This window comes from Oncorhynchus mykiss, chromosome 23 (genome assembly GCF_057628025.1).
Source record: "Oncorhynchus mykiss isolate SJ-2025 chromosome 23, ASM5762802v1, whole genome shotgun sequence".
Classification (NCBI taxonomy): Eukaryota; Metazoa; Chordata; class Actinopteri; order Salmoniformes; family Salmonidae; genus Oncorhynchus; species Oncorhynchus mykiss.
In genome coordinates, this window is record NC_143044.1 from 62,512,501 (window position 1) to 62,537,629 (window position 25,129).

General features: G+C 48.1%; 1 protein-coding gene across 1 annotated transcript in view; it reads left to right on the forward strand.

The window, feature by feature from the left end:
- Window positions 1-12,818, forward strand: part of ryr2a (ryanodine receptor 2a (cardiac)) — a 368,722-nt gene extending 355,904 nt beyond the window's left edge. Inside the window, exons 97-101 of the mRNA XM_090217873.1 lie at window positions 5,058-5,214; window positions 5,660-5,724; window positions 9,672-9,772; window positions 11,142-11,193; window positions 12,512-12,818. Coding sequence (XP_090073999.1) covers window positions 5,058-5,214; window positions 5,660-5,724; window positions 9,672-9,772; window positions 11,142-11,193; window positions 12,512-12,607 — 471 coding nt within the window. The 3' untranslated portion in view covers window positions 12,608-12,818. The remainder of the gene's footprint in view (window positions 1-5,057; window positions 5,215-5,659; window positions 5,725-9,671; window positions 9,773-11,141; window positions 11,194-12,511) is intronic.
- Window positions 12,819-25,129: the final 12,311 nt, after the last annotated feature.

Genomic DNA, 25,129 nt, shown 5'->3' on the forward strand with positions numbered 1-25,129 from the left:
TACCATCAGATTATATAGACATGAAGTGTGATGACATGCTCACAGTGAGTAGTCAAACTGATCTACAATCAGATTATATAGACATGGAGAACATGCTCACAGTGAGTAGTCAAACCTGAGTCTGTATTCACAAAGAGTGCTGATCTACAATCAGTTTGGCTTCTAGATCACACTCAATCAGAGTATATAGACAAGGACGACCTGATCCTAGATCAGTTTGTCTTCTAGAGCCCACTGAATCAGACTACATAGACAAGGACGACCTGATCCTAGATCAGTTTGTCTTCTAGAGCCCACTGAATCAGACTACATAGACAAGGACGACCTGATCCTAGATCAGTTTGTCTTCTAGAGCCCACTGAATCAGACTACATAGACAAGGACGACCTGATCCTAGATTAGCACTGACTTCATTGTAAACAACACAATGCAATCTCTGAATGTGTTAGTCACTGTAAGTGTGATTGACCTCACTCATACAGCTACAGCTGTCCACCCCCTATTTCAGCGGTTCTGTATCCCACTACTTCATCCTCCTTCGTGTCGACCTGAATGCCGTGCAGACGCGGGCAGAGCTGTGATGAATGCAGTTCGTTAGGCTAAAGGCTAATGAAACACTAGTTGCTGGGATGCTGCTGCTAATTGGCTAGTATTCCCTGACACGGTGAGCCAGCGAAAGGTGGTGTCAGAACGAGGTCTGCTGATTGGCTGGTCTAATTAGCTCCAGATGTAACGGATTCGGAATATAGATCTGTGTTGTGGGACCCTATCCCCTATATAGTGCCCTACTTTAGAGTCCTATGGGCCTAAAGTAGTGCACTAGAGTGGTAATCGGTTGCCATTTGGGACTCGGGGCTGAGCGATGCCTAATGACCTATTCTATTGTGGTCGTATTGGCAGCTGCACAGCCATCAGAGCCCATCAGAATGAAACATTCACGTGTTGTAAAGCCCAAATTGTTTGCAAAGTCAACTTACAGACAGCTCTGACACACACACTTAGCCACCAGGGGTCTTTTCACAGTCCCCAAATCCAGAACAAATTCAAGAAAGCGTACAACAGTATTATCTAGAGCCATTATTGCATGGAACTTCCCTTCTATCTCATATTGCTGAAGTAAACAGCAAACCTGGTTCCACACAACAGGAAAAGACACACCTCTCAGCCACAACGCCTCTCTCCTATTGGACAGTTTGTGTGTGTTGATATGTAGGTTACACCTCTCAGCCACGACGCCTCTCTCCTATTGGACAGTTTGTGTGTGTTGATATGTAGGTTACACCTCTCAGCCACAACGCCTCTCTCCTATTGGACAGTTTGTGTGTGTTGATATGTAGGTTACACCTCTCAGCCACAACGCCGCTCTCCTATTGGACAGTTTGTGTTGATATGTAGGTTACGGCCTTCATTTTTTTATTACGTAGTTCTGTCCTTGAGCTGTTCTTGTCTGTTAATGTTCTGTATTTGGTCATGTTCTGTGTTCTGTGTTCTAGAAGACAGACAGACAGACAGACAGACAGACAGACAGACAGACAGACAGACAGACAGACAGACAGACAGGGCCTGTATTAGCCCCTACAGACAGACAGACAGACAGACAGACAGACAGACAGACAGACAGACAGACAGACAGACAGACAGACAGACAGACAGGGCCTGTATTAGCCCTACAGACAGACAGACAGACAGACAGACAGACAGGGCCTGTATTAGCCCCTACAGACAGACAGACAGACAGACAGACAGGGCCTGTATTAGCCCCTACAGACAGACAGACAGGCAGACAGACAGACAGACAGACAGACAGACAGACAGGGCCTGTTTTAGCCCCTACAGAGTGACTGACACAGTCAGGGTCTGTTTTAGCCCCTACAGAGTGACTGACACACAGGGCCTGTGTTTTAGTCCCTACAGAGTGACTGACACAGACAGGGTCTGTTTTAGCCCCTACAGAGTGACTGACACAGACAGGGTCTGTTTTAGCCCCTACAGAGTGACTGACACAGACAGGGTCTGTTTTAGCCCCTACAGAGTGACTGACACACAGGGCCTGTTTTAGCCCCTACAGAGTGACTGACAGACAGACAGACAGACAGGGCCTGTTTTAGCCCCTACAGAGTGACTGACACAGACAGGGTCTGTTTTAGCCCCTACAGAGTGACTGACACAGACAGGGTCTGTTTTAGCCCCTACAGAGTGACTGACACAGACAGGGTCTGTTTTAGCCCCTACAGAGTGACTGACACACAGGGCCTGTTTTAGCCCCTACAGAGTGACTGACAGACAGACAGACAGACAGGGCCTGTTTTAGTCCCTACAGAGTGACTGACACAGACAGGGTCTGTTTTAGCCCCTACAGAGTGACTGACACAGACAGGGTCTGTTTTAGCCCCTACAGAGTGACTGACACAGACAGGGTCTGTTTTAGCCCCTACAGAGTGACTGACACAGACAGGGTCTGTTTTAGCCCCTACAGAGTGACTGACACAGACAGGGTCTGTTTTAGCCCCTACAGAGTGACTGACACACAGGGCCTGTTTTAGCCCCTACAGAGTGACTGACACAGACAGGGTCTGTTTTAGCCCCTACAGAGTGACTGACACAGACAGGGTCTGTTTTAGCCCCTACAGAGTGACTGACACACAGGGCCTGTTTTAGCCCCTACAGAGTGACTGACAGACAGACAGACAGACAGACAGGGCCTGTTTTAGCCCCTACAGAGTGACTGACAGACAGGGGACAGTAACATCATGCTCTGTGTCTCTGGGTTAATCCTCCCAGAGACAGCCACCCATGACATTTCATTAGTCCATTCTCTGCTGCTACTTCCTATTAAGGAGTCCTCTGTGGATCTGACAGGTCTGGAGGAAGAGGGCAAAGATGTGCCCTACATAGGGGACAGTGTTCCATTTGAGATGCAGGCAGAGGATTAGCTCGGGGCTGGGTTAGGGGCTGGGTTAGGGGCTGGTTTAGGAGATGGGTTAGGGGAGGGGCTGGGTTAGGGGCTGGGTTAGGGACTGGTGTAGGAGATGGGTTAGGGGCTGGGTTAGGGGCTGGGTTAGGGACTGGGTTAGGGGCTGGGTTAGGGGCTGGGTGCTGGGTTAGGGGCTGGGTTAAGGGCTGCGTTAGGGGCTGGGTTAGGGACTGGGTTAGGGGCTGGGTTAGTTTCTGGGTTAGGGGCTGGGTGCTGGGTTAGGGGCTGGGTTAGGGGCTGGGCTGGGTGCTGGGGCTGGACTGGGTGCTGGGTTAGGGGCTGGGTTAGGGGCTGGGCTGGGTGCTGGGTTAGGGGCTGGGCTGGGTGCTGGGTTAGGGGCTGGGCTGGGTGCTGGGTTAGGGGCTGGGTTAGGGGCTGGGTTAGGGGCTGGGCTGGGTTAGGGGCTAGGTTAGGGGCTGGGCTGGGTTAGGAGCTGGGTTAGGGAATGGGTTAGGGGCTGGGCTAGGAGCTGGGTTAGGGGCTGGGTTAGGGGCTGGGATAGGGAATGGGTTAGGGGCTGGGCTAGGAGCTGGGTTAGGGGCTGGGTTAGGTGTTTGGTTAGGAGCTGGGCTAAGGGCTGGGCTAGGGAATGGGTTAGGGGCTGGGTTAGGGGCTGGGTTAGGAGATGGGTTAGGGTCTGGGCTGGGTTAGGAGCAGGGTTAGGGGCTGGGTTAAGTGCTGGGTTAGGGGCTGGGCTAGGAGCTGGGTTGTGGGCTGGGTTAGGTGTTTGGTTAGGAGCTGGGCTAGGGGCTGGGCTAGGGAATGGGTTAGGGCTTGGTTAGGGGCTGGGATAGGGAATGGGTTAGGGGCTGGTCTAGGAGCTGGGTTAGGGGCTGGGTTAGGTGTTTGGTTAGGAGCTGGGCTAGGGAATGGGTTAGGGGCTGGGTTAGGGGCTGGGTTAGGAGATGGGTTAGGTGCTGGGTTAGGGTCTGGGCTTTGAGATGGGTTAGGGGCTGGGTAGCACCTCTCTCTCTCTCTCTCTCTCTATCACCAGATATATTGGACTGAGTCAGTAGGGAAGTCCTAGTCTTCACATGTTATATCTGTCTGTATGTCCTAGTCTATATCTGTCTGTATGTACTAGTCTATGTCTATCTTTATGTCCTAGTCTATATCTATCTGTATGTCCTAGTCTATATCTGTCTGTATGTCCTAGTCTATATCTGTCTGTATGTCCTAGTCTATATCTGTCTGTATGTCCTAGTCTATATCTGTCTGTATGTCCTAGTCTTCACATGTTATATCTGTCTGTATGTCCTAGTCTATATCTATCTGTATGTCCTAGTCTATATCTATCTGTATGTCCTAGTCTATATCTGTCTGTATGTCCTAGTCTATATCTATCTGTATGTCCTAGTCTATATCTGTCTGTATGTCCTAGTCTATATCTATCTGTATGTCCTAGTCTATATCTGTCTGTATGTCCTAGTCCTATATCTGTCTGTATGTCCTAGTCTATATCTGTCTGTATGTCCTAGTCTATATCTGTCTGTATGTCCTAGTCTTCACATGTTATATCTTATCTGTATGTCCTAGTCTATATCTGTCTGTATGTCCTAGTCTTCACATGTTATATCTTATCTGTATGTCCTAGTCTATATCTGTCTGTATGTCCTAGTCTATATCTATCTGTATGTCCTAGTCTATATCTGTCTGTATGTCCTAGTCTATATCTGTCTGTATGTCCTAGTCTATATCTATCTGTATGTCCTAGTCTATATCTGTCTGTATGTCCTAGTCTATATCTGTCTGTATGTCCTAGTCTATATCTGTCTGTATGTCCTAGTCTTCACATATTATATCTTATCTGTATGTCCTAGTCATCCCCAACTGTATGTTGGTCTTAGAATACTGTTATGGAGGTTTACTCTCTCTCTCTCTCTCTCCTCTCTCTCTCTCTCTCTCTCTCTCTCTCTCTCCATATCTCTCTCCTCCCCCTCTCTCTCTCTCTGTCTCTCTCTCTCTCTCTCTCTCTCTCTCTCTCTCTCTCTCTCTCTCTCTCTCTCTCTCTCTCTCTCTCTCTGTCTCTGTCTCTGTCTCTGTCTCTGTCTCTGTGTCTCTGTCTCTGTCTCTGTCTCTCCAGTGTTACATGTTCCACATGTACGTGGGCGTACGGGCAGGAGGGGGCATCGGTGACCAGATCGAGGATCCAGCGGGTGATGAGTATGAGATCTACAGGATCATCTTCGACATCACCTTCTTCTTCTTCGTCATCGTCATCCTCCTGGCCATCATCCAGGGTGAGGAGGGTTTGGCTGTTTACATCAGGACAGGACTGTTTAGTATTACTGACTGGGCTGTGTTGTCTGTCCAGGACTGACTGTCTCTGTCTCCATGATGTCTAGTATTACTGACTGGGCTGTGTTGTCTGTCCAGGACAGGACTGACTGTCTCTGTCTCCATGATGTCTAGTATTACTGACTGGGCTGTGTTGTATGTCCAGGACAGGACTGACTGTCTCTGTCTCCAAGATGTCTAGTATTACTGACTGGGCTGTGTTGTCTGTCCAGGACAGGACTGACTGTCTCTGTCTCCATGATGTCTAGTATTACTGACTGGGCTGTGTTGTTTGTCCAGGACAAGACTGAATGTCTCTGTCTCCATGATGTCTAGTCTTACTGACAGGACTGACTGTCTAGATGTCCTCATAACTTTGAGCCTTGGGTTCTTCTCTCTCTCCACCAGGTCTGATAATTGATGCGTTTGGAGAACTGAGAGATCAGCAGGAGCAGGTGAAGGAGGATATGGAGGTACGTACTCAGAGCTGTGTGTGTGTGTGTGTGTGTGTGGTGTGTGTGTGTGTGTGTGTGTGTGTGTGTGTGTGTGTGTGTGTTGTGTGTGTGTGTGTGTGTGTGACTCAGCATCATAAAGAGTCTCAACAGGGGGGAAGAAACTGCCGTTGCACACAACGCTGAAACAGGACTAGTTAAACAACTCGTCATATCCCCACAACGCTGAAACAGAGACTAGTTAAACAGCTCGTCATATCCCCACAACACTGAAACAGAGACTAGTTAAACAGCTCGTCATATCCCCACAACGCTGAAACAGAGACTAGTTAAACAGCTCGTCATATCCCCACAACGCTGAAACAGAGACTAGTTAAACTGCTCGTCATATCCCCACAACACTGAAACAGAGACTAGTTAAACAGCTCGTCATATCCCCACAACGCTGAAACAGAGACTAGTTAAACAGCTCGTCATATCCCCACAACGCTGAAACAGAGACTAGTTAAACAGGTTGTCATATTCCCACAACGCTGAAACAGAGACTAGTTAAACAGCTCGTCATATCCCCACAACACTGAAACAGAGACTAGTTAAACAGGTAGTCATATCCCCACAACGCTGAAACAGAGACTAGTTAAACAGCTCGTCATATCCCCACAACGCTGAAACAGAGACTAGTTAAACAGCTCGTTATATCCCCACAACGCTGAGAAAACAGAGACTAGTTAAACAGCTCGCCATATTCCCACAACGCTGAAACAGAGACTAGTTAAACAGCTCGTCATATCCCCACAACGCTGAAACAGAGACTAGTTAAACAGCTCGTTATATCCCCACAACGCTGAGAAAACAGAGACTAGTTAAACAGCTCGCCATATTCCCACAACGCTGAAACAGAGACTAGTTAAACAGCTCGTCATATTCCCACAACGCTGAAACAGAGACTAGTTAAACAGCTCGTCATATCCCCACAACGCTGAAACAGAGGCTAGTTAAACAGGTTGTCATATCCCCACAACGCTGAGAAAACAGAGACTGGGAATGTGTCATTGTGAAAACTGTTAGTCATATTCCCACAGTGCTGAAACAGAGACAATCCTAGTTTAACAGTTAGTCATGGCCTCTCAAGGGTCTCAGCGGTCTAAGGCACTGCATCGCTGTGTTGCGGCGTCACTACAGCCTGGGGTTCAATCCCTGACTGTGTCACGACCGTCTGTGACCTGGAGTCCCATAGGGCGGCGCACAATTGGCCCAGCGTCGGCTGGGTGAGGGGAGGGTTTGGCCCAGCGTCGTCCGGGTCAGGGGAGGGTTTGGCCCAGCGTCGTCCAGGTTAGGGGAGGGTTTGGCCCAGCGTCGTCCGGGTTAGGGGAGGGTTTGGCCCAGTGTCGTCCAGGTTAGGGGAGGGTTTGGCCCAGCGTCGTCCAGGTTAGGGGAGGGTTTGGCCCAGCGTCGTCCGGGTTAGGGGAGGGTTTGGCCCAGCGTCGTCCGGGTTAGGGAAGGGTTTGGCCCAGCGTCGTCCAGGTTAGGGGAGGGTTTGGCCCAGCGTCGTCCGGGTTAGGGGAGGGTTTGGCCCAGCGTCGTCCGGGTCAGGGGAGGGTTTGGTTCAGCGTCTTCCGGGTTAGGGGAGGGTTTGGCCCAGCGTCTTCCGGGTTAGGGGAGGGTTTGGCCCAGCATCGTCCGGGTTAGGGAAGGGTTTGGCCCAGCGTTTTCCGGGTTAGGAGAGGGTTTGACCCAGCGTCTTCCGGGTTAGGGGAGGGTTTGGCCCAGCATCGTCCGGGTTAGAGGAGGGTTTGGCCCAGCGTCGTCTGGGTTAGAGGAGGGTTTGGCCCAGCGTCGTCCATGTTAGGGGAGGGTTTGGCCCAGCGTCGTCCGGGTTAGGGGAGGGTTTGGCCCAGCGTCTTCCGGGTTAGGGGAGGGTTTGGCCCAGCGTCGTCCGGGTTAGGGGAGGGTTTGGCCCAGCGTCGTCCGGGTTAGGGGAGGGTTTGGCTCAGCATCGTCCGGGTCAGGCGAGGGTTTGGCCGGGGGGGCTTTACTTGGCTCATCGCGTTCTAGCGACACCTTGTGGCGGACGGTGCACCTGCAAGCTGACCCCGATCGTCAGTTGAACAGTGTTTCCTCTGACACATTGATGCCGCTGGCTTCCAGATTAAGCGGGCAGTGTGTAGCAGCGCAGCGCAGCTTGGCGGGTCATGTTTCGGGCAGGACTCATAACTCGACCTTCGACATCTCCCGAGCCTGTTGGAGAGGTACAGCGATGAGACAAGACAGGGAGCCTGGCTGATGTGGGTGGCTAATCTCTCAGAGGGTCGTCTGAGGACAACAACAACAACAGTGTCTCTGATGAGGATCAATAGCTCGTCCTCGGAAGAACACTGGAGGAACTAAGTTCAGATGTTACTCAACAGCTAAAGGGGATAAATATTATGGGATATTCAGGATTACTGTTACAGGACACTAGTATCCTCAAGACACTGTTAGCCCATGGCTAAACAGGAGAGAGAGAGTCAGGACAATGATAGCCTGCAGGACCAATCTGCATGCTGGACAGTGTGTATGAATATGTGTGCATCCCAAATAACACCCTATTCCCTTTATAGTGCACTACTTTCAACCAGAGCCCTATGGGCCATAATCAAAAGTAGTGCACTACATAGGGATTAGGGTGCCGTTTGGGAAAGCATCCATGGACACTAGGGCTGGATGACTCCTAGTCGTAGGGAGGAGAGGTAAAGCAGCAATGATTGATTGTCAGCTGAAGGGCTCTTGACTGGTTATGTTAAAACTAACTAATCTAACAGGACTGGTATCAGACACCAGGAGTTCTCTAACCTCTCATTGGGACCCCCCCTCCCAGACCTTTCACTATTTAGTTGTATCTCTGCACTATCTCACCTGATTGACCTCGTGACAAGTTGAATCAAGTGAGTTAGCTGTGGAATAGATAAATACATGGAACTGTTGGGAGTCCTGAGGAGACGTTGAAGAACGTCTGGGGACCTGAGGAAACGTTGGAGAAAGTCTGGGGACCAGAGGAGAGGTTGGCGAGCGTCCGGGGACCAAAGGAGAGGTTGGAGAACGTCTGGTAGACCTGAGGAGAGGTTGGAGAACATCTAGGGACCAGAGGAGACGTTGGAGAATGTCCAGGGACCAGAGGAGACGTTGGAGAATGTCTAGGGACCAGAGGAGAGGTTGGAGAACGTCTAGGGACCAGAGGAGAGGTTGGAGAATGTCCAGGGACCAGAGGAGACGTTGGAGAATGTCTAGGGACCAGAGGAGAGGTTGGAGAACGTTTAGGGACCAGAGGAGAGGTTGTAGAACGTCTAGGGACCAGACGAGACATTGGAGAACGTCTGGGGACCAGAGGAGAGGTTGGAGAACATCTAGGGACCAGAAGAGACATTGGAGAACGCCTAGGGACCAGAGGAGACGTTGGAGAACATCTGGGGACCTGAGGAGAGGTTGGAGAACGTCTGGCGGTCCTGAGGAGAGCGTCTAGGGTCCTGAGGAGACGTTGGAGAACGTCTGGGGGTCCTGAGGAGAGGTTGGAGAACGTCTGGGGGTCCTGAGGAGAGGTTGGAGAACGTCTGGGGACCTGAGGAGACGTTGGAGAACGTCTAGGGACCAGAGGAGATGTTGGAGAACGTCTGGGGTCCTGAGGAGAGGTTGGAGAACGTCTGGGGATCTGAGGAGACTTTGGAGAACGTCTAGGGACCAGAGGAGACGTTGGAGAACCACTGTCTTATACAGTCTGATGCTCTGGATCTGTGTCTTCCCTCATTGTAGAATTTGGTTATAGACTTAAACACTGGTGTTGGAATTTCAAAATGAGATGAATCTGAGCCGTGTTGACCCTGTGTTGAGAGACATGTAGAGAGATGAGGTTGGCTGGCAGCATCCCACTGGCAGCATCCCACTGGCAGCATCCCACTGGCAGCATCATTAACAGACGCGTCTTTCTCTTGCAGACCAAATGCTTCATCTGCGGAATAGGAAACGACTACTTTGACACAGTACCTCACGGCTTCGAAACCCACACCCTGCAGGAGCACAACTTGGCCAACTATCTGTGAGTAGAGACATCCATTCACCCTGTTATCTCCAGTCAGTGTCCAGAGTCTGTCAGAGGGGACAGGGTTTATGAGGTTTAGTTTACTGCTGTGTCCTCTTCCCCCTCCACCCTCTCTTTAATGTTGTGTTGTTCGTTCTGCAGAACCGCTAGAGTGAAAAGGAGTGGGGAGAGGGGGCAGAACCGCTAGAGTGAAAAGGAGTTGGGAGAGGGGGCAGAACCGCTAGAGTGAAAAGGAGTTGGGAGAGGGGGCAGAAACACTAGAGTGAAAAGGAGAGGGGAGAGGGGGCAGAACCACTAGAGTGAAAAGGAGAGGGGAGAGGGGGCAGAACCGCTAGAGTGAAAAGGAGTTGGGAGAGGGGGCAGAACCACTAGAGGGAAAAGGAGAGGGGAGAGGGGGCAGAACCGCTAGAGTGAAAAGGAGTTGGGAGAGGGGGGCAGAACCACTAGAGGGAAAAGGAGTGGGGAGAGGGGGCAGAAACTACTAGAGGAAAAAGGAGAGGGAGAGGGGGCAGAACCGCTAGAGTGAAAAGGAGTGGGGAGAGGGGGCAGAACCGCTAGAGTGAAAAGGAGAGGGGAGAGGGGACATCCCTGTTTTGTCCCCCTTTCTAAAGTCTTTCCTGGTACATAACAGCTTGTCTCTATGTTGCATTAGGAGGCTATTGATCACGTAGTCATGCAGAGAGATGATCAGGAAGTAGAGGGAATTAAACCAACTGATTTCCTGCTCTATGCTGCTTCACATTCTGTTTAAAGGGGCAATCAGCGGTTGAAGTCATAACCAAAGTGTCTCCTCTGATTTGGTATAAAGATGAGGGATTTGGCTGGAGTGATGGAACCTCTCTCAAATTCCTAGACAGAGCTCTGGAGGACTGACCATCCGTGAGATCTTAAGGATGGTTTAACCATGCTTTAGAGGCTGTACAGGGGTGGTCGTCTTTGTTACCAAACACTGGAGTAACAAAAGCTTATATTTGGAGTTTAGGATGCGATATGAAAGTTTGAACGATCTGTCAGTTGTCTGATTGAAGTGATGTTAACTCTAAATGTCTTCCTGTTGGGTTTGTGATGGGGTATGAAACTATCTGTCTGATTGAAGTGATGTTAACTCTAAATGTCTTCCTGTTGGGTTTGTGATGGGGTATAAAACTATCTGTTAGCTGTCTGATTGAAGTGATGTTAACTCTAAATGTCTTCCTGTTGGGTTTGTGATGGGGTATAAAACTATCTGTTAGCTGTCTGATTGAAGTGATGTTAACTCTAAATGTCTTTCTGTTGGGTTTGTGATTGGGTATGAAAACTATCTGTCTGATTGAAGTGATGTTAACTCTAAATGTCTTCCTGTTCTTCATCCCGTTTTGCCCTCTAGCTTCTTTGTGATGTATCTCATTAACAAAGATGAAACAGAGCACACAGGCCAGGTAAGAGTCTCAGGTTTACACCTCAAATGGCCCCCTGTTCCCTATGTAGTGCACTCCTTGACCAGGGTCCATAGGGCCCATAGGGTCCATAGGGTCCATAGGGCCCATAGGGTCCATGGGGCCCTAGTCAAATGTAGTGCACTCCTTTTGACCAGGGTTCATAGGGCCCATAGGGCCCTAGTCAAATGTAGTGCACTCCTTTTGACCAGGGTTCATAGGGTCCATAGGGCCCATAGGGCCCTAGTCAAATGTAGTGCACTCCTTTTGATCAGGGAAATGACTACAACACATACAAACCAGAAAGAGAACCATTTAACCTCAGGGAAATGACTACAAACCAGAAAGAGAACCATTTAACCCCAGGGAAATGACTACAACACATACAAACCAGAAAGAGAACCATTTAACCCCAGGGAAATGACTACAAACCAGAAAGAGAACCATTTAACCTCAGGGAAATGACTACAAACCAGAAAGAGAACCATTTAACCCCAGGGAAATGACTACAAACCAGAAAGAGAACCATTTAACCTCAGGGAAATGACTACAACACATACAAACCAGAAAGAGAACCATTTAACCTCCAGGGAAATGACTACAACCCAGAAAGAGAACCATTTAACCCCAGGGAAATGACTACAAACCAGAAAGAGAACCATTTAACCTCAGGGAAATGACTACAACACATACGAAGACTCCAAAAAGACAAATCTCCAGATCCCGAAGCCTCACAGGTTGTTATGTTCATTGCACCTTAGTGAAGTTACTGTATGTTAGTCGAGAGACCATTGACTTGTGACTGTAGAGGTAATGTAGAGGGAATGTAGAGGGAATGTAGAGGTAATGTAGAGGCAATGTAGAGATCATGTAGGGGTAATGTAGAGGGAATGTAGAGGTAATGTAGAGGTACATTATCCTGGATGGTGGACATCTAATCACTACTTGTTATATATTAAATCAACTGTCTGATACCCCTCCCTTTCCTCCCTCTCTCCCCCTTCCTCCCCTTCCTCCCTCCCCCTTCCCTCCCTTTCCTTCCTCCCTCCCCCTTCCCTCCCTTTCCTCCCCCCTCCCTCCCTCCTCCCTCCCTCCCTCCCTCCCTCCCTCCCTCCCTCCCTCCCTCCCTCCCTCCCTCCCTCCCTCCCTCCCTCCCTCCCTCCCTCCCTCCCTCCCTCCCTCCCTCCCTCCCCCTTCCCTCCCTTTCCTCCCCTTCCCTCCCTTTCCTCCCCTCCCTCCCCCTTCCCTCCCTTTCCTCCCTCCCCCGTCCCTCCCTCCCCTCCCCCCCCTCCCCCTCCCCCTCCCCTTCCCCCGTCTCCAGGAGTCGTATGTGTGGAAGATGTACCAGGAGCGGTGTTGGGAATTCTTCCCTGCCGGAGACTGTTTCCGCAAACAATACGAAGACCAGCTCAACTGATTCATGAATCAACTGATCAATTCAACTGACTACTGATCAGCTGATCTATTGATCCAGATGCAGAGACTCGTCCTTTCTTACTGATCAATGTGAAAGGGGCTGTTTCGTCACCTTCCTTCGTCAGCTAGCCCCCCCCCCCCCCCCCCCCACCCCACGCGCTGTTTGGAAAGCTTTCCAGACACTGTACATAATAATATAATGATAATGATTACTCAACTGTATAATGTCCTTCCTGGGTGCGTTTGGAACACAGGGCTGTGTTTTGTCTTTGAGGACTTAATGCTTCATCTATACATTTGCTTTTAATAATTCCACATTGATGACAAGCGAACTAAAGGATTGGAGGGGAGATGGGGGGGGGGGGGGGGAGGACGCTGAAGAAAAAGAGGATAAAAAAATGACTCAAACCAAACTGCTTTGTGGGATAGCCGTGGGACTTGTTTCTCCAGAGAACACATGAATGAATAAAGGCTGTTTTGTTGCTCGTCCTCTACGCCTCAGGGATGACAGGGTGTACAGTACTGTACAGTACATACAGGAGATGAAGGCCCAGCGGATGGAGAGGGTGTACAGTACTGTACAGTACATACAGGAGATGAAGGGCCAGCGGATGGAGAGGGTGGACCGAGGCGGGACATGTTGAGGAAACAGTGCCTTACCAAGCCGGGTCTGAGCAGAGCTATGCAAGCTGGAGGAAAGAGGAAGGCATCAGCAACACGTCAGCAACACGTCAGCAACACGTCAGCAACATGTCAGCAACACGTCAGCACATCATGTGGAGACTGATACACGGGGGCTGACGTTTCTGACATAACGATGGGAGGCTGTGTGTGTGTGTGTGTGTGTGTGTGTGTGTGTGTGTGTGTGTGTGTGTGTGTGTGTGTGTGTGTGTGTCTCGGAGACAGCGTGGACGGAGTGTGTGTGTGTGTGTGTGTGTGTGTGTGTGAGTGGTGTGTCTCGGAGACAGCGTGGACGGAGTGTGTGTGTGTGTGTGTGTGTGAGTGGTGTGTCTCGGAGACAGCGTGGACGGAGTGTGTGTTGGAGATAAGACAAGGAGGAAGGATGATAGAGAGTGAAGGAGGGAGAGAGAGAGAGAAGGATGAGAGAGAAGGAGGGAGGGGGGAGAGAGAAAGAGGGAGGGAGGGAGGGAGGGAGGGAGGGAGGGAGGGAGGGAGGGAGGGAGGGAGGGAGGGAGGGAGGGAGGGAGAGAGAGAAAAGGATGAGAGAAGGAGAATTTGGGATCTTCTTCATATGGAGCTCTGGACACTGTTCTCTCCCCACTTGTTCTTTTAGCAGGTTTTTTGGAGGGAGGAGAGGGGAAGGGAGGGGAGGGGAGGGGAAGGGAGGAGAGGGGAGGGGAAGGGAGGAGAGGGGAGGGGAAGGGGGGGGGTACTGCTCTCATGCAATCCAGCAACAGAGTCAACTCTTTATATACAAGTTCTACCAAACATCTCAGAAAAACTCAGTATGTTTCATTGCATGTTTATTATGCAAGTTTAATGAAAAGTTTAAGAAATAAAGACGACGTAAGATTGATCTTTGTCACAACCAAAATGTTTTGTGTAGGTTTAAGATGATTTCATGAAGACGCATCTCTATAGTATTTATGTGTTGTGGGCTTCGGTGTAAATTTACAGACCATCAGCCCAGAATACTCTATAGTATTTATGTATTGTGGGCTTCAGTGTAAATTTACAGACCATCAGCCCAGAATACTCTATAGTATTTATGTGTTGTGGGCTTCGGTGTAAATTACAGACCATCAGCCCAGAATACTCTATAGTATTTATGTGTTGTGGGCTTCGGTGTAAATTTACAGACCATCAGCCCAGAATACTCTATAGTATTTATGTGTTGTGGGCTTCGGTGTAAATTACAGACCATCAGCCCAGAATACTCTATAGTATTTATGTGTTGTGGGCTTCGGTGTAAATTACAGACCATCAGCCCAGAATACTCTATAGTATTTATGTGTTGTGGGCTTCGGTGTAAATTACAGACCATCAGCCCAGAATACTCTATAGTATTTATGTGTTGTGGGCTTCGGTGTAAATGTACAGACCATCAGCCCAGAATACTCTATAGTATTTATGTGTTGTGGGCTTCGGTGTAAATTTACAGACCATCGGCCCAGAATACTCTATAGTATTTATGTGTTGTGGGCTTCGGTGTAAATTTACAGACCATCAGCCCAGAATACTGATTAAATAATACCGGATCATCTGCTTCTTTCATGTGTTTTATTAACCAGGTAACGGCCCATAGTGCTTTGGGCCAAAAGTAGTGCACTATATAGGGCTTACGTGTTACATTTGGGAAACAGACTCATTCTGATTGAAGCTGAAGCAATACTCATTCAGGGACTCATGGAATATAATTATGTTAAGTGACAACAACAACATACAAGCCTGCTCCATTTTGTTTCACATCAATATGCCAATAAAGTTATTTGTAAATAAAAGTTAATAAGTACTTAAATAAACTGAAGGGTGTTTGGCCTAGTTCGTAACCACTAGCAGCTGTTAACGGGGAGGAGGCTACAGTATGCACACCAGCCGTGAGATATTCTTTCTGTTCTATTATACAATAGTGTTTTTTAAAATGACGCTCATTCATCAAACCATCGCCTACTTTCATTCCCATTATCATTTACTACTAAAATATATCTCTTTCTTACTTGTTATACAGAATAATGTGAAACCATTGCAATAACTTGATCACGGACAGCTGCTTACTTAAGAAATGGGTCCCGATATTTGACTCACGTAATGAATATTGAATACCGAGCTCATGGTAAATACCATGACGGATAACCTGTCACCATAATGCTGTACCGTGTAGAGTTGTGAGTTCCTGTGTGTGACCTGCTGTACAAGGGGAAGATAAGATAGAAATGGAGCTGCATGATTTTGTCAAATAAATGATTATTTATTGATGCGTGGAGAGGAGAACATTCTTGCCATGCCATTGAGTGGCTCAGCTCAGCTGTGGGGGGGCCACAGACCCTTTATCTCTGGGGGGGCCACAGACCCTTTATCTCTGGGGGTGCCACAGACCCTTTATCTCTGGGGAGCCACAGACCCTTTATCTCTGGGGGGGCCACAGACCCTTTATCTCTGGGGGGGCCACAGACCCTTTATCTCTGGGTGGAGAGGAGAACATTCTTGCCATGCCAGTGAGTGGCTCAGCTCAGCTAGCTCAGCCTCTATAAATCGAAATTCAACCAGGTACCCTTTATCAGTTCATCTCTGGGGGGGGGCCACAGGCCCTTTATCTATGGGGGGCCAGAGACCCTTTATCTCTGGGGGGGGGGGGGCAGAGACTCTTTATCTCTGGGGGGGCCAGAGACCCTTTATCTTAGGGGGGGCCAGAGACCCTTTATCTTAGGGGGGGCCAGAGACCCTTTATCTTAGGGGGGGCCAGAGACCCTTTATCTCTGGGGGGGGCAGAGACCCTTTATCTCTGGGGGGGGGGGGGGCAGAGACCCTTTATCTTAGGGGGGGCCAGAGACCCTTTATCTCTGGGGGGGGGGGCAAAGACCCCTTATCTCTCGGGGGGGGGGGGGGGGGGGGCAGAGACCCTTTATCTCTGGGGGGGCCAGAGACCCTTTATCTCTGGGGGGGGGGCAGAGACCCTTTATCTGGGGGGGGCAGAGACCCTTTATCTCTGGGGGGGGAAGAGACCCTTTATCTCTGGGTGGGGGGGGCAGAGACCCTTTATCTCTGGGGGGCCAGGGAATGGAGGAGAGGGGAAGATGAGAGGGAGGGAAGGGGTGGAGAGGACACAATGACCGTCCCAACCAGCCACAGGCAGAACTGACAACATATAATCAATTAGTAGTGCTTACAGGTGGAGTCTTCCATCCCATTTGAAGATGTTCATCATCATCAGAAGGCACAGCAGTATTACAGGAGACATCACTATATCAGTCTGTGTCCTGAAGGTGAGTGTTAGATGGGAGAGCCAGAAGGCACAGCAGTATTACAGGAGACATCACTATATCAGTCTGTGTCCTGAAGGTGAGTGTTAGATGGGAGAGCCAGAAGGCACAGCAGTATTACAGGAGACATCACTATATCAGTCTGTGTCCTGAAGGTGAGTGTTAGATGGGAGAGCCAGAAGGCACAGCAGTATTACAGGAGACATCACTATATCAGTCTGTGTCCTGAAGGTGAGTGTTAGATGGGAGAGTCAGAAGGCACAGCAGTATTACAGGAGACATCACTATATCAGTCTGTGTCCTGAAGGTGAGTGTTAGATGGGAGAGCCAGAAGGCACAGCAGTATTACAGGAGACATCACTATATCAGTCTGTGTCCTGAAGGTGAGTGTTAGATGGGAGAGTCATAAGGCACAGCAGTATTACAGGAGACATCACTATATCAGTCTGTGTCCTGAAGGTGAGTGTTAGATGGGAGAGCCAGAAGGCACAGCAGTATTACAGGAGACATCACTATATCAGTCTGTGTCCTGAAGGTGAGTGTTAGATGGGAGAGCCAGAAGGCACAGCAGTATTACAGGAGACATCACTATATCAGTCTGTGTCCTGAAGGTGAGTGTTAGATGGGAGAGCCAGAAGGCACAGCAGTATTACAGGAGACATCACTATATCAGTCTGTGTCCTGAAGGTGAGTGTTAGATGGGAGAGCCTGAAGGCACAGCAGTATTACAGGAGACATCACTATATCAGTCTGTGTCCTGAAGGTGAGTGTTAGATGGGAGAGTCAGAAGGCACAGCAGTATTACAGGAGACATCACTATATCAGTCTGTGTCCTGAAGGTGAGTGTTAGATGGGAGAGCCAGAAGGCACAGCAGTATTACAGGAGACATCACTATATCAGTCTGTGTCCTGAAGGTGAGTGTTAGATGGGAGAGCCAGAAGGCACAGCAGTATTACAGGAGACATCACTATATCAGTCTGTGTCCTGAAGGTGAGTGTTAGATGGGAGAGCCAGAAGGCACAGCAGTATTCCTAATGCCCATATTATTACAGATACAGGAGACATCACTATATCAGTCTGTGTCCTGAAGGTGAGTGTTAGATGGGAGAGTCAGAAGGCACAGCAGTATTACAGGAGACATCACTATATCAGTCTGTGTCCTGAAGGTGAGTGTTAGATGGGAGAGCCAGAAGGCACAGCAGTATTACAGGAGACATCACTATATCAGTCTGTGTCCTGAAGGTGAGTGTTAGATGGGAGAGCCAGAAGGCACAGCAGTATTACAGGAGACATCACTATATCAGTCTGTGTCCTGAAGGTGAGTGTTAGATGGGAGAGCCAGAAGGCACAGCAGTATTCCTAATGCCCATATTATTACAGATACAGGAGACATCACTATATCAGTCTGTGTCCTGAAGGTGAGTGTTAGATGGGAGAGTCAGAAGGCACAGCAGTATTACAGGAGACATCACTATATCAGTCTGTGTCCTGAAGGTGAGTGTTAGATGGGAGAGCCAGAAGGCACAGCAGTATTACAGGAGACATCACTATATCAGTCTGTGTCCTGAAGGTGAGTGTTAGATGGGAGAGCCAGAAGGCACAGCAGTATTACAGGAGACATCACTATATCAGTCTGTGTCCTGAAGGTGAGTGTTAGATGGGAGAGCCAGAAGGCACAGCAGTATTACAGGAGACATCACTATATCAGTCTGTGTCCTGAAGGTGAGTGTTAGATGGGAGAGCCAGAAGGCACAGCAGTATTACAGGAGACATCACTATATCAGTCTGTGTCCTGAAGGTGAGTGTTAGATGGGAGAGCCAGAAGGCACAGCAGTATTACAGGAGACATCACTATATCAGTCTGTGTCCTGAAGGTGAGTGTTAGATGGGAGAGCCAGAAGGCACAGCAGTATTACAGGAGACATCACTATATCAGTCTGTGTCCTGAAGGTGAGTGTTAGATGGGAGAGCCAGAAGGCACAGCAGTATTACAGGAGACATCACTATATCAGTCTGTGTCCTGAAGGTGAGTGTTAGATGGGAGAGCCAGAAGGCACAGCAGTATTACAGGAGACATCACTATATCAGTCTGTGTCCTGAAGGTGTGTGTTAGATGGGAGAGCCAGAAGGCACAGCAGTATTCCTAATGCCCATATTATTACAGATACAGGAGACATCACTGTATCAGTCTGTGTCCTGAAGGTGAGTGTTAGATGGGAGAGTCAGAAGGCACAGCAGTATTACAGGAGACATCACTATATCAGTCTGTGTCCTGAATGTGTGTGTTAGATGGGAGAGCCAGAAGGCACAGCAGTATTCCTATTGCCCATATTATTACAGATACAGGAGACATCACTGTATCAGTCTGTGTCCTGAAGGTGAGTGTTAGATGGGAGAGCCAGAAGGCACAGCAGTATTACAGGAGACATCACTATATCAGTCTGTGTCCTGAATGTGTGTGTTAGATGGGAGAGCCAGAAGGCACAGCAGTATTCCTAATGCCCATATTATTACAGATACAGGAGACATAACTGTATCAGTCTGTGTCCTGAAGGTGAGTGTTAGATGGGAGAGTCAGAAGGCACAGCAGTATTACAGGAGACATCACTATATCAGTCTGTGTCCTGAAGGTGAGTGTTAGATGGGAGAGCCAGAAGGCACAGCAGTATTACAGGAGACATCACTATATCAGTCTGTGTCCTGAAGGTGAGTGTTAGATGGGAGAGCCAGAAGGCACAGCAGTATTACAGGAGACATCACTATATCAGTCTGTGTCCTGAAGGTGAGTGTTAGATGGGAGAGCCAGAAGGCACAGCAGTATTACAGGAGACATCACTATATCAGTCTGTGTCCTGAAGGTGAGTGTTAGATGGGAGAGCCAGAAGGCACAGCAGTATTACAGGAGACATCACTATATCAGTCTGTGTCCTGAAGGTGAGTGTTAGATGGGAGAGCCAGAAGGCACAGCAGTATTACAGGAGACATCACTATATCAGTCTGTGTCCTGAAGGTGTGTGTTAGATGGGAGAGCCAGAAGGCACAGCAGTATTCCAAATGCCCATATTATTACAGATACAGGAGACATCACAGTATCAGTCTGTGTCCTGAAGGTGAGTGTTAGATGGGAGAGTCAGAAGGCACAGCAGTATTACAGGAGAAATCACTATATCAGTCTGTGTCCTGAAGGTGAGTGTTACATGGGAGAGCCAGAAGGCACAGCAGTATTACAGGAGACATCACTATATCAGTCTGTGTCCTGAAGGTGTGTGTTAGATGGGAGAGCCAGAAGGCACAGCAGTATTCCTATTGCCCATATTATTACAGATACAGGAGACATCACTGTATCAGTCTGTGTCCTGAAGGTGAGTGTTAGATGGGAGAGCCAGAAAGCACAGCAGTATTACAGGAGACATCACTATATCAGTCTGTTCTAGTATCTTATCTTCTGTGCTGTAAGTAGTTTGCCAAAATGCCACTTGTTCCCCATATGGAGCACTCATGTTCAATAGCACTACAATAGGGAATAGGGTGCCATTGGGGAGTCAGCCTAATAGAAGATTAATGAGACTATAGCTGATGACCTGAAGCTTGGAAGATTAAACAGCATCATAACAAATATCCACAATTTGAACGATATGGCAAAAAGAAAACAAACGGAAAGGACATCAGAAATAGATGGTTGAGGCTAGAGGAAGGACATCAGTAATAGATGGTTGAGGGTAGAGGAAGGACATCAGTAATAGATGGTTGAGGGTAGAGGAAGGACATCAGTAATAGATGGTTGAGGGTAGAGGAAGGACATCAGTAATAGATGGTTGAGGGTAGAGGAAGGACATCAGTAATAGATGGTTGAGGGTAGAGGAAGGACATCAGTAATAGATGGTTGAGGGTAGAGGAAGGACATCAGTAGTAGATGGTTGAGGGTAGAGGAAGGACATCAGTAATAGATGGTTGAGGGTAGAGGAAGGACATCAGTAATAGATGGTTGAGGGTAGAGGAAGGACATCAGTAATAGATGGTTGAGGGTAGAGGAAGGACATCAGTAATAGATGGTTGAGGGTAGAGGAAGGACATCAGTAATAGATGGTTGAGGGTAGAGGAAGGACATCAGTAATAGATGGTTGAGGGTAGAGGAAGGACATCAGTAGTAGATGGTTGAGGGTAGAGGAAGGACATCAGTAATAGATGGTTGAGGGTAGAGGAAGGACATCAGTAATAGATGGTTGAGGGTAGAGGAAGGACATCAGTAATAGATGGTTGAGGGTAGAGGAAGGACATCAGTAATAGATGGTTGAGGGTAGAGGAAGGACATCAGTAATAGATGGTTGAGGGTAGAGGAAGGACATCAGTAATAGATGGTTGAGGGTAGAGGAAGGACATCAGTAATAGATGGTTGAGGGTAGAGGAAGGACATCAGTAATAGATGGTTGAGGGTAGAGGAAGGACATCAGTAATAGATGGTTGAGGGTAGAGGAAGGACATCAGTAATAGATGGTTGAGGGTAGAGGAAGGACATCAGAAATAGATGGTTGAGGCTAGAGGAAGGACATCAGTAATAGATGGGAGAGGCTAGAGGAAGGACATCAGTAATAGATGGTTGAGGGTAGAGGAAGGACATCAGTAATAGATGGGAGAGGCTAGAGGAAGGACATCAGTAATAGATGGTTGAGGGTAGAGGAAGGACATCAGTAATAGATGGGAGAGGCTAGAGGAAGGACATCAGTAATAGATGGTTGAGGGTAGAGGAAGGACATCAGTAATAGATGGTTGAGGGTAGAGGAAGGACATCAGTAATAGATGGTTGAGGGTAGAGGAAGGACATCAGTAATAGATGGTTGAGGGTAGAGGAAGGACATCAGTAGTAGATGGTTGAGGGTAGAGGAAGGACATCAGTAATAGATGGTTGAGGGTAGAGGAAGGACATCAGTAATAGATGGTTGAGGGTAGAGGAAGGACATCAGTAATAGATGGTTGAGGGTAGAGGAAGGACATCAGTAATAGATGGTTGAGGGTAGAGGAAGGACATCAGTAATAGATGGTTGAGGGTAGAGGAAGGACATCAGTAATAGATGGTTGAGGGTAGAGGAAGGACATCAGTAATAGATGGTTGAGGGTAGAGGAAGGACATCAGTAATAGATGGTTGAGGGTAGAGGAAGGACATCAGTAATAGATGGTTGAGGGTAGAGGAAGGACATCAGTAATAGATGGTTGAGGGTAGAGGAAGGACATCAGTAATAGATGGTTGAGGCTAGAGGAAGGACATCAGTAATAGATGGGAGAGGCTAGAGGAAGGACATCAGTAATAGATGGTTGAGGGTAGAGGAAGGACATCAGTAATAGATGGGAGAGGCTAGAGGAAGGACATCAGTAATAGATGGTTGAGGGTAGAGGAAGGACATCAGTAATAGATGGGAGAGGCTAGAGGAAGGACATCAGTAATAGATGGTTGAGGGTAGAGGAAGGACATCAGTAATAGATGGTTGAGGGTAGAGGAAGGACATCAGTAATAGATGGTTGAGGGTAGACGAAGGACATCAGTAATAGATGGTTGAGGGTAGAGGAAGGACATCAGTAATAGATGGTTGAGGGTAGAGGAAGGACATCAGTAATAGATGGGAGAGGTTGAGGGTAGAGGAAGGACATCAGTAATAGATAGTTGAGGCTAGAGGAAGGACATCAGTAATAGATGGTTGAGGCTAGAGGAAGGACATCAGTAATAGATGGTTGAGGCTAGAGGAAGGACATCAGTAATAGATGGTTGAGGCTAGAGGAAGGACATCAGTAATAGATGGGAGAAGTTGAGGCTAATGGAAGGACATCAGTAATAGATGGTTGAGGGTAGAGGAAGGACATCAGTAATAGATGGTTGAGGGTAGGGGAAGGACATCAGTACTAGATGGTTGAGGGTAGAGGAAGAACATCAGTAATAGATGGTTGAGGGTAGAGGAAGGACATCAGTAATAGATGGTTGAGGGTAGAGGAAGGACATCAGTAATAGATGGGAGAGGCTAGAGGAAGGACATCAGTACTAGATGGTTGAGGGTAGAGGAAGAACATCAGTAATAGATGGGAGAGGCTAGAGGAAGGACATCAGTAATAGATGGGAGAGATTGAGGGTAGAGGAAGGACATCAGTAATAGATGGTTGAGGGTAGAGGAAGGACATCAGTAATAGATGGTTGAGGCAAGAGAAAGGACATCAGTAACAAATGGTTGAGGGTAGAGGAAGGACATCAGTAATAGATGGTTGAGGGTAGAGGAAGGACATCAGTAATAGATGGTTGAGGGTAGAGGAAGGACATCAGTACTAGATGGTTGAGGGTAGAGGAAGGACATCAGTAGTAGATGGTTGAGGGTAGGAGAAGGACATCAGTAATAGATGGTTGAGGGTAGGAGAAGGACATCAGTAATAGATGGGAGAAGTTGAGGGTAGGGGAAGGACATCAGTAATAGATGGTTGAGGGTAGAGGAAGGACATCAGTAATAGATGGTTGAGGGTAGAGGAAGGACATCAGTAATAGATGGGAGAGGTTGAGGGTAGAGGAAGGACATCAGTAATAGATGGGAGAGGTTGAGGATAGGGGAAGGACATCAGTAATAGATGGTTGAGGCTAGAAGAAGGACATCAGTAATAGATGGTTGAGGGTAGAGGAAGGACATCAGTAATAGATGGGAGAGGTTGAGGGTAGAGGAAGGACATCAGTAATAGATAGTTGAGGCTAGAGGAAGGACATCAGTAATAGATGGTTGAGGCTAGAGGAAGGACATCAGTAATAGATGGTTGAGGCTAGAGGAAGGACATCAGTAATAGATGGTTGAGGCTAGAGGAAGGACATCAGTAATAGATGGGAGAAGTTGAGGCTAATGGAAGGACATCAGTAATAGATGGTTGAGGGTAGAGGAAGGACATCAGTAATAGATGGTTGAGGCTAGAGGAAGGACATCAGTAATAGATGGGAGAGGTTGAGGGTAGAGGAAGGACATCAGTAATAGATGGATGAGGCTAGAGGAAGGACATCAGTAATAGATGGTTGAGGCTAGAGGAAGGACATCAGTAATAGATGGTGGAGGCTAGAGGAAGGACATCAGTAATAGATGGTTGAGGCTAGAGGAAGGACATCAGTAATAGATGGTTGAGGGTAGAGGAAGGACATCAGTAATAGATGGTTGAGGCTGGAGGAAGGACATCAGTAGTAGATGGTTGAGGCTAGAGGAAGGACATCAGTAATAGATGGTTGAGGCTAGAGGAAGGACATCAGTAGTAGATGGTTGAGGCTAGAGGAAGGACATCAGTAATAGATGGTTGAGGGTAGAGGAAGGACATCAGTAATAGATGGTTGAGGTTGAGGGTAGAGGAAGGACATCAGTAATAGATGGGAGAGGTTGAGGGTAGGGGAAGGACATCAGTAATAGATGGTTGAGGGTAGAAGAAGGACATCAGTAATAGATGGTTGAGGGTAGAGGAAGGACATCAGTAATAGATGTTGAGGGTAGAGGAAGGACATCAGTAATAGATGGTTGAGGGTAGAGGAAAGACATCAGTAATAGATGGTTGAGGGTAGAGGAAGGACATCAGTAATAGATGGTTGAGGGTAGAGGAAGGACATCAGTAATAGATGTTTGAGGGTAGAGGAAGGACATCAGTAATATATGGTTGAGGGTAGAGGAAGGACATCAGTAGTAGATGGTTGAGGGTAGAGGAAGGACATCAGTAATAGATGGGAGAGGTTGAGGGTAGAGGAAGGACATCAGTAATAGATGGTGGAGGGTAGAGGAAGGACATCAGTAATAGATGGTTGAGGGTAGAGGAAGGACATCAGTAATAGATGGGAGAAGTTGAGGGTACAGGAAGGACATCAGTAATAGATGTGAGAAGTTGATGTTTAGAGGAAGGACATCAGTAATAGATGGTTGAGGGTAGAGGAAGGACATCTGTAATAGATGGTTGAGGGTAGAGGAAGGACATCAGTAATAGATGGGAGAGGTTGAGGGTAGACGAAGGACATCAGAAATAGATGGTTGAGGGTAGAGTAAGGACATCATTAATATATGGGAGAGGTTGAGGGTAGAGGAAGGACATCAAAAATAGATGGTTGAGGTTGAGGGTAGAGGAAGGCCATCAGTAATAGATGTTTGAGGGTAGAGGAAGGACATCAGTAATAGATGGTTGAGGTTGAGGGTAAAGGATGGCCATCAGTAATAGATGGTTGAGGGTAGAGGAAGGACATCAGTAATAGATGGTTGAGGGTAGAGGAAGGACATCAGTAATAGATGGTTGAGGGTAGATGAAGGACATCAGTAATAGATGGGAGAGGTTGAGGGTAGAGGAAGGACATCAGTAATAGATGGTTGAGGGTAGAGGAAGGACATCAGTAATAGATGGTTGAGGGTAGAGGAAGGACATCAGTAATAGATGGTTGAGGGTAGAGGAAGGACATCAGTAATAGATGGGAGAGGCTAGAGGAAGGACATCATTAATAGATGGTTGAGGCTAGAGGAAGGACATCAGTAATAGATGGTTGAGGCTAGAGGAAGGACATCAGTAATAGATGGTTGAGGCTAGAGGAAGGACATCAGTAAT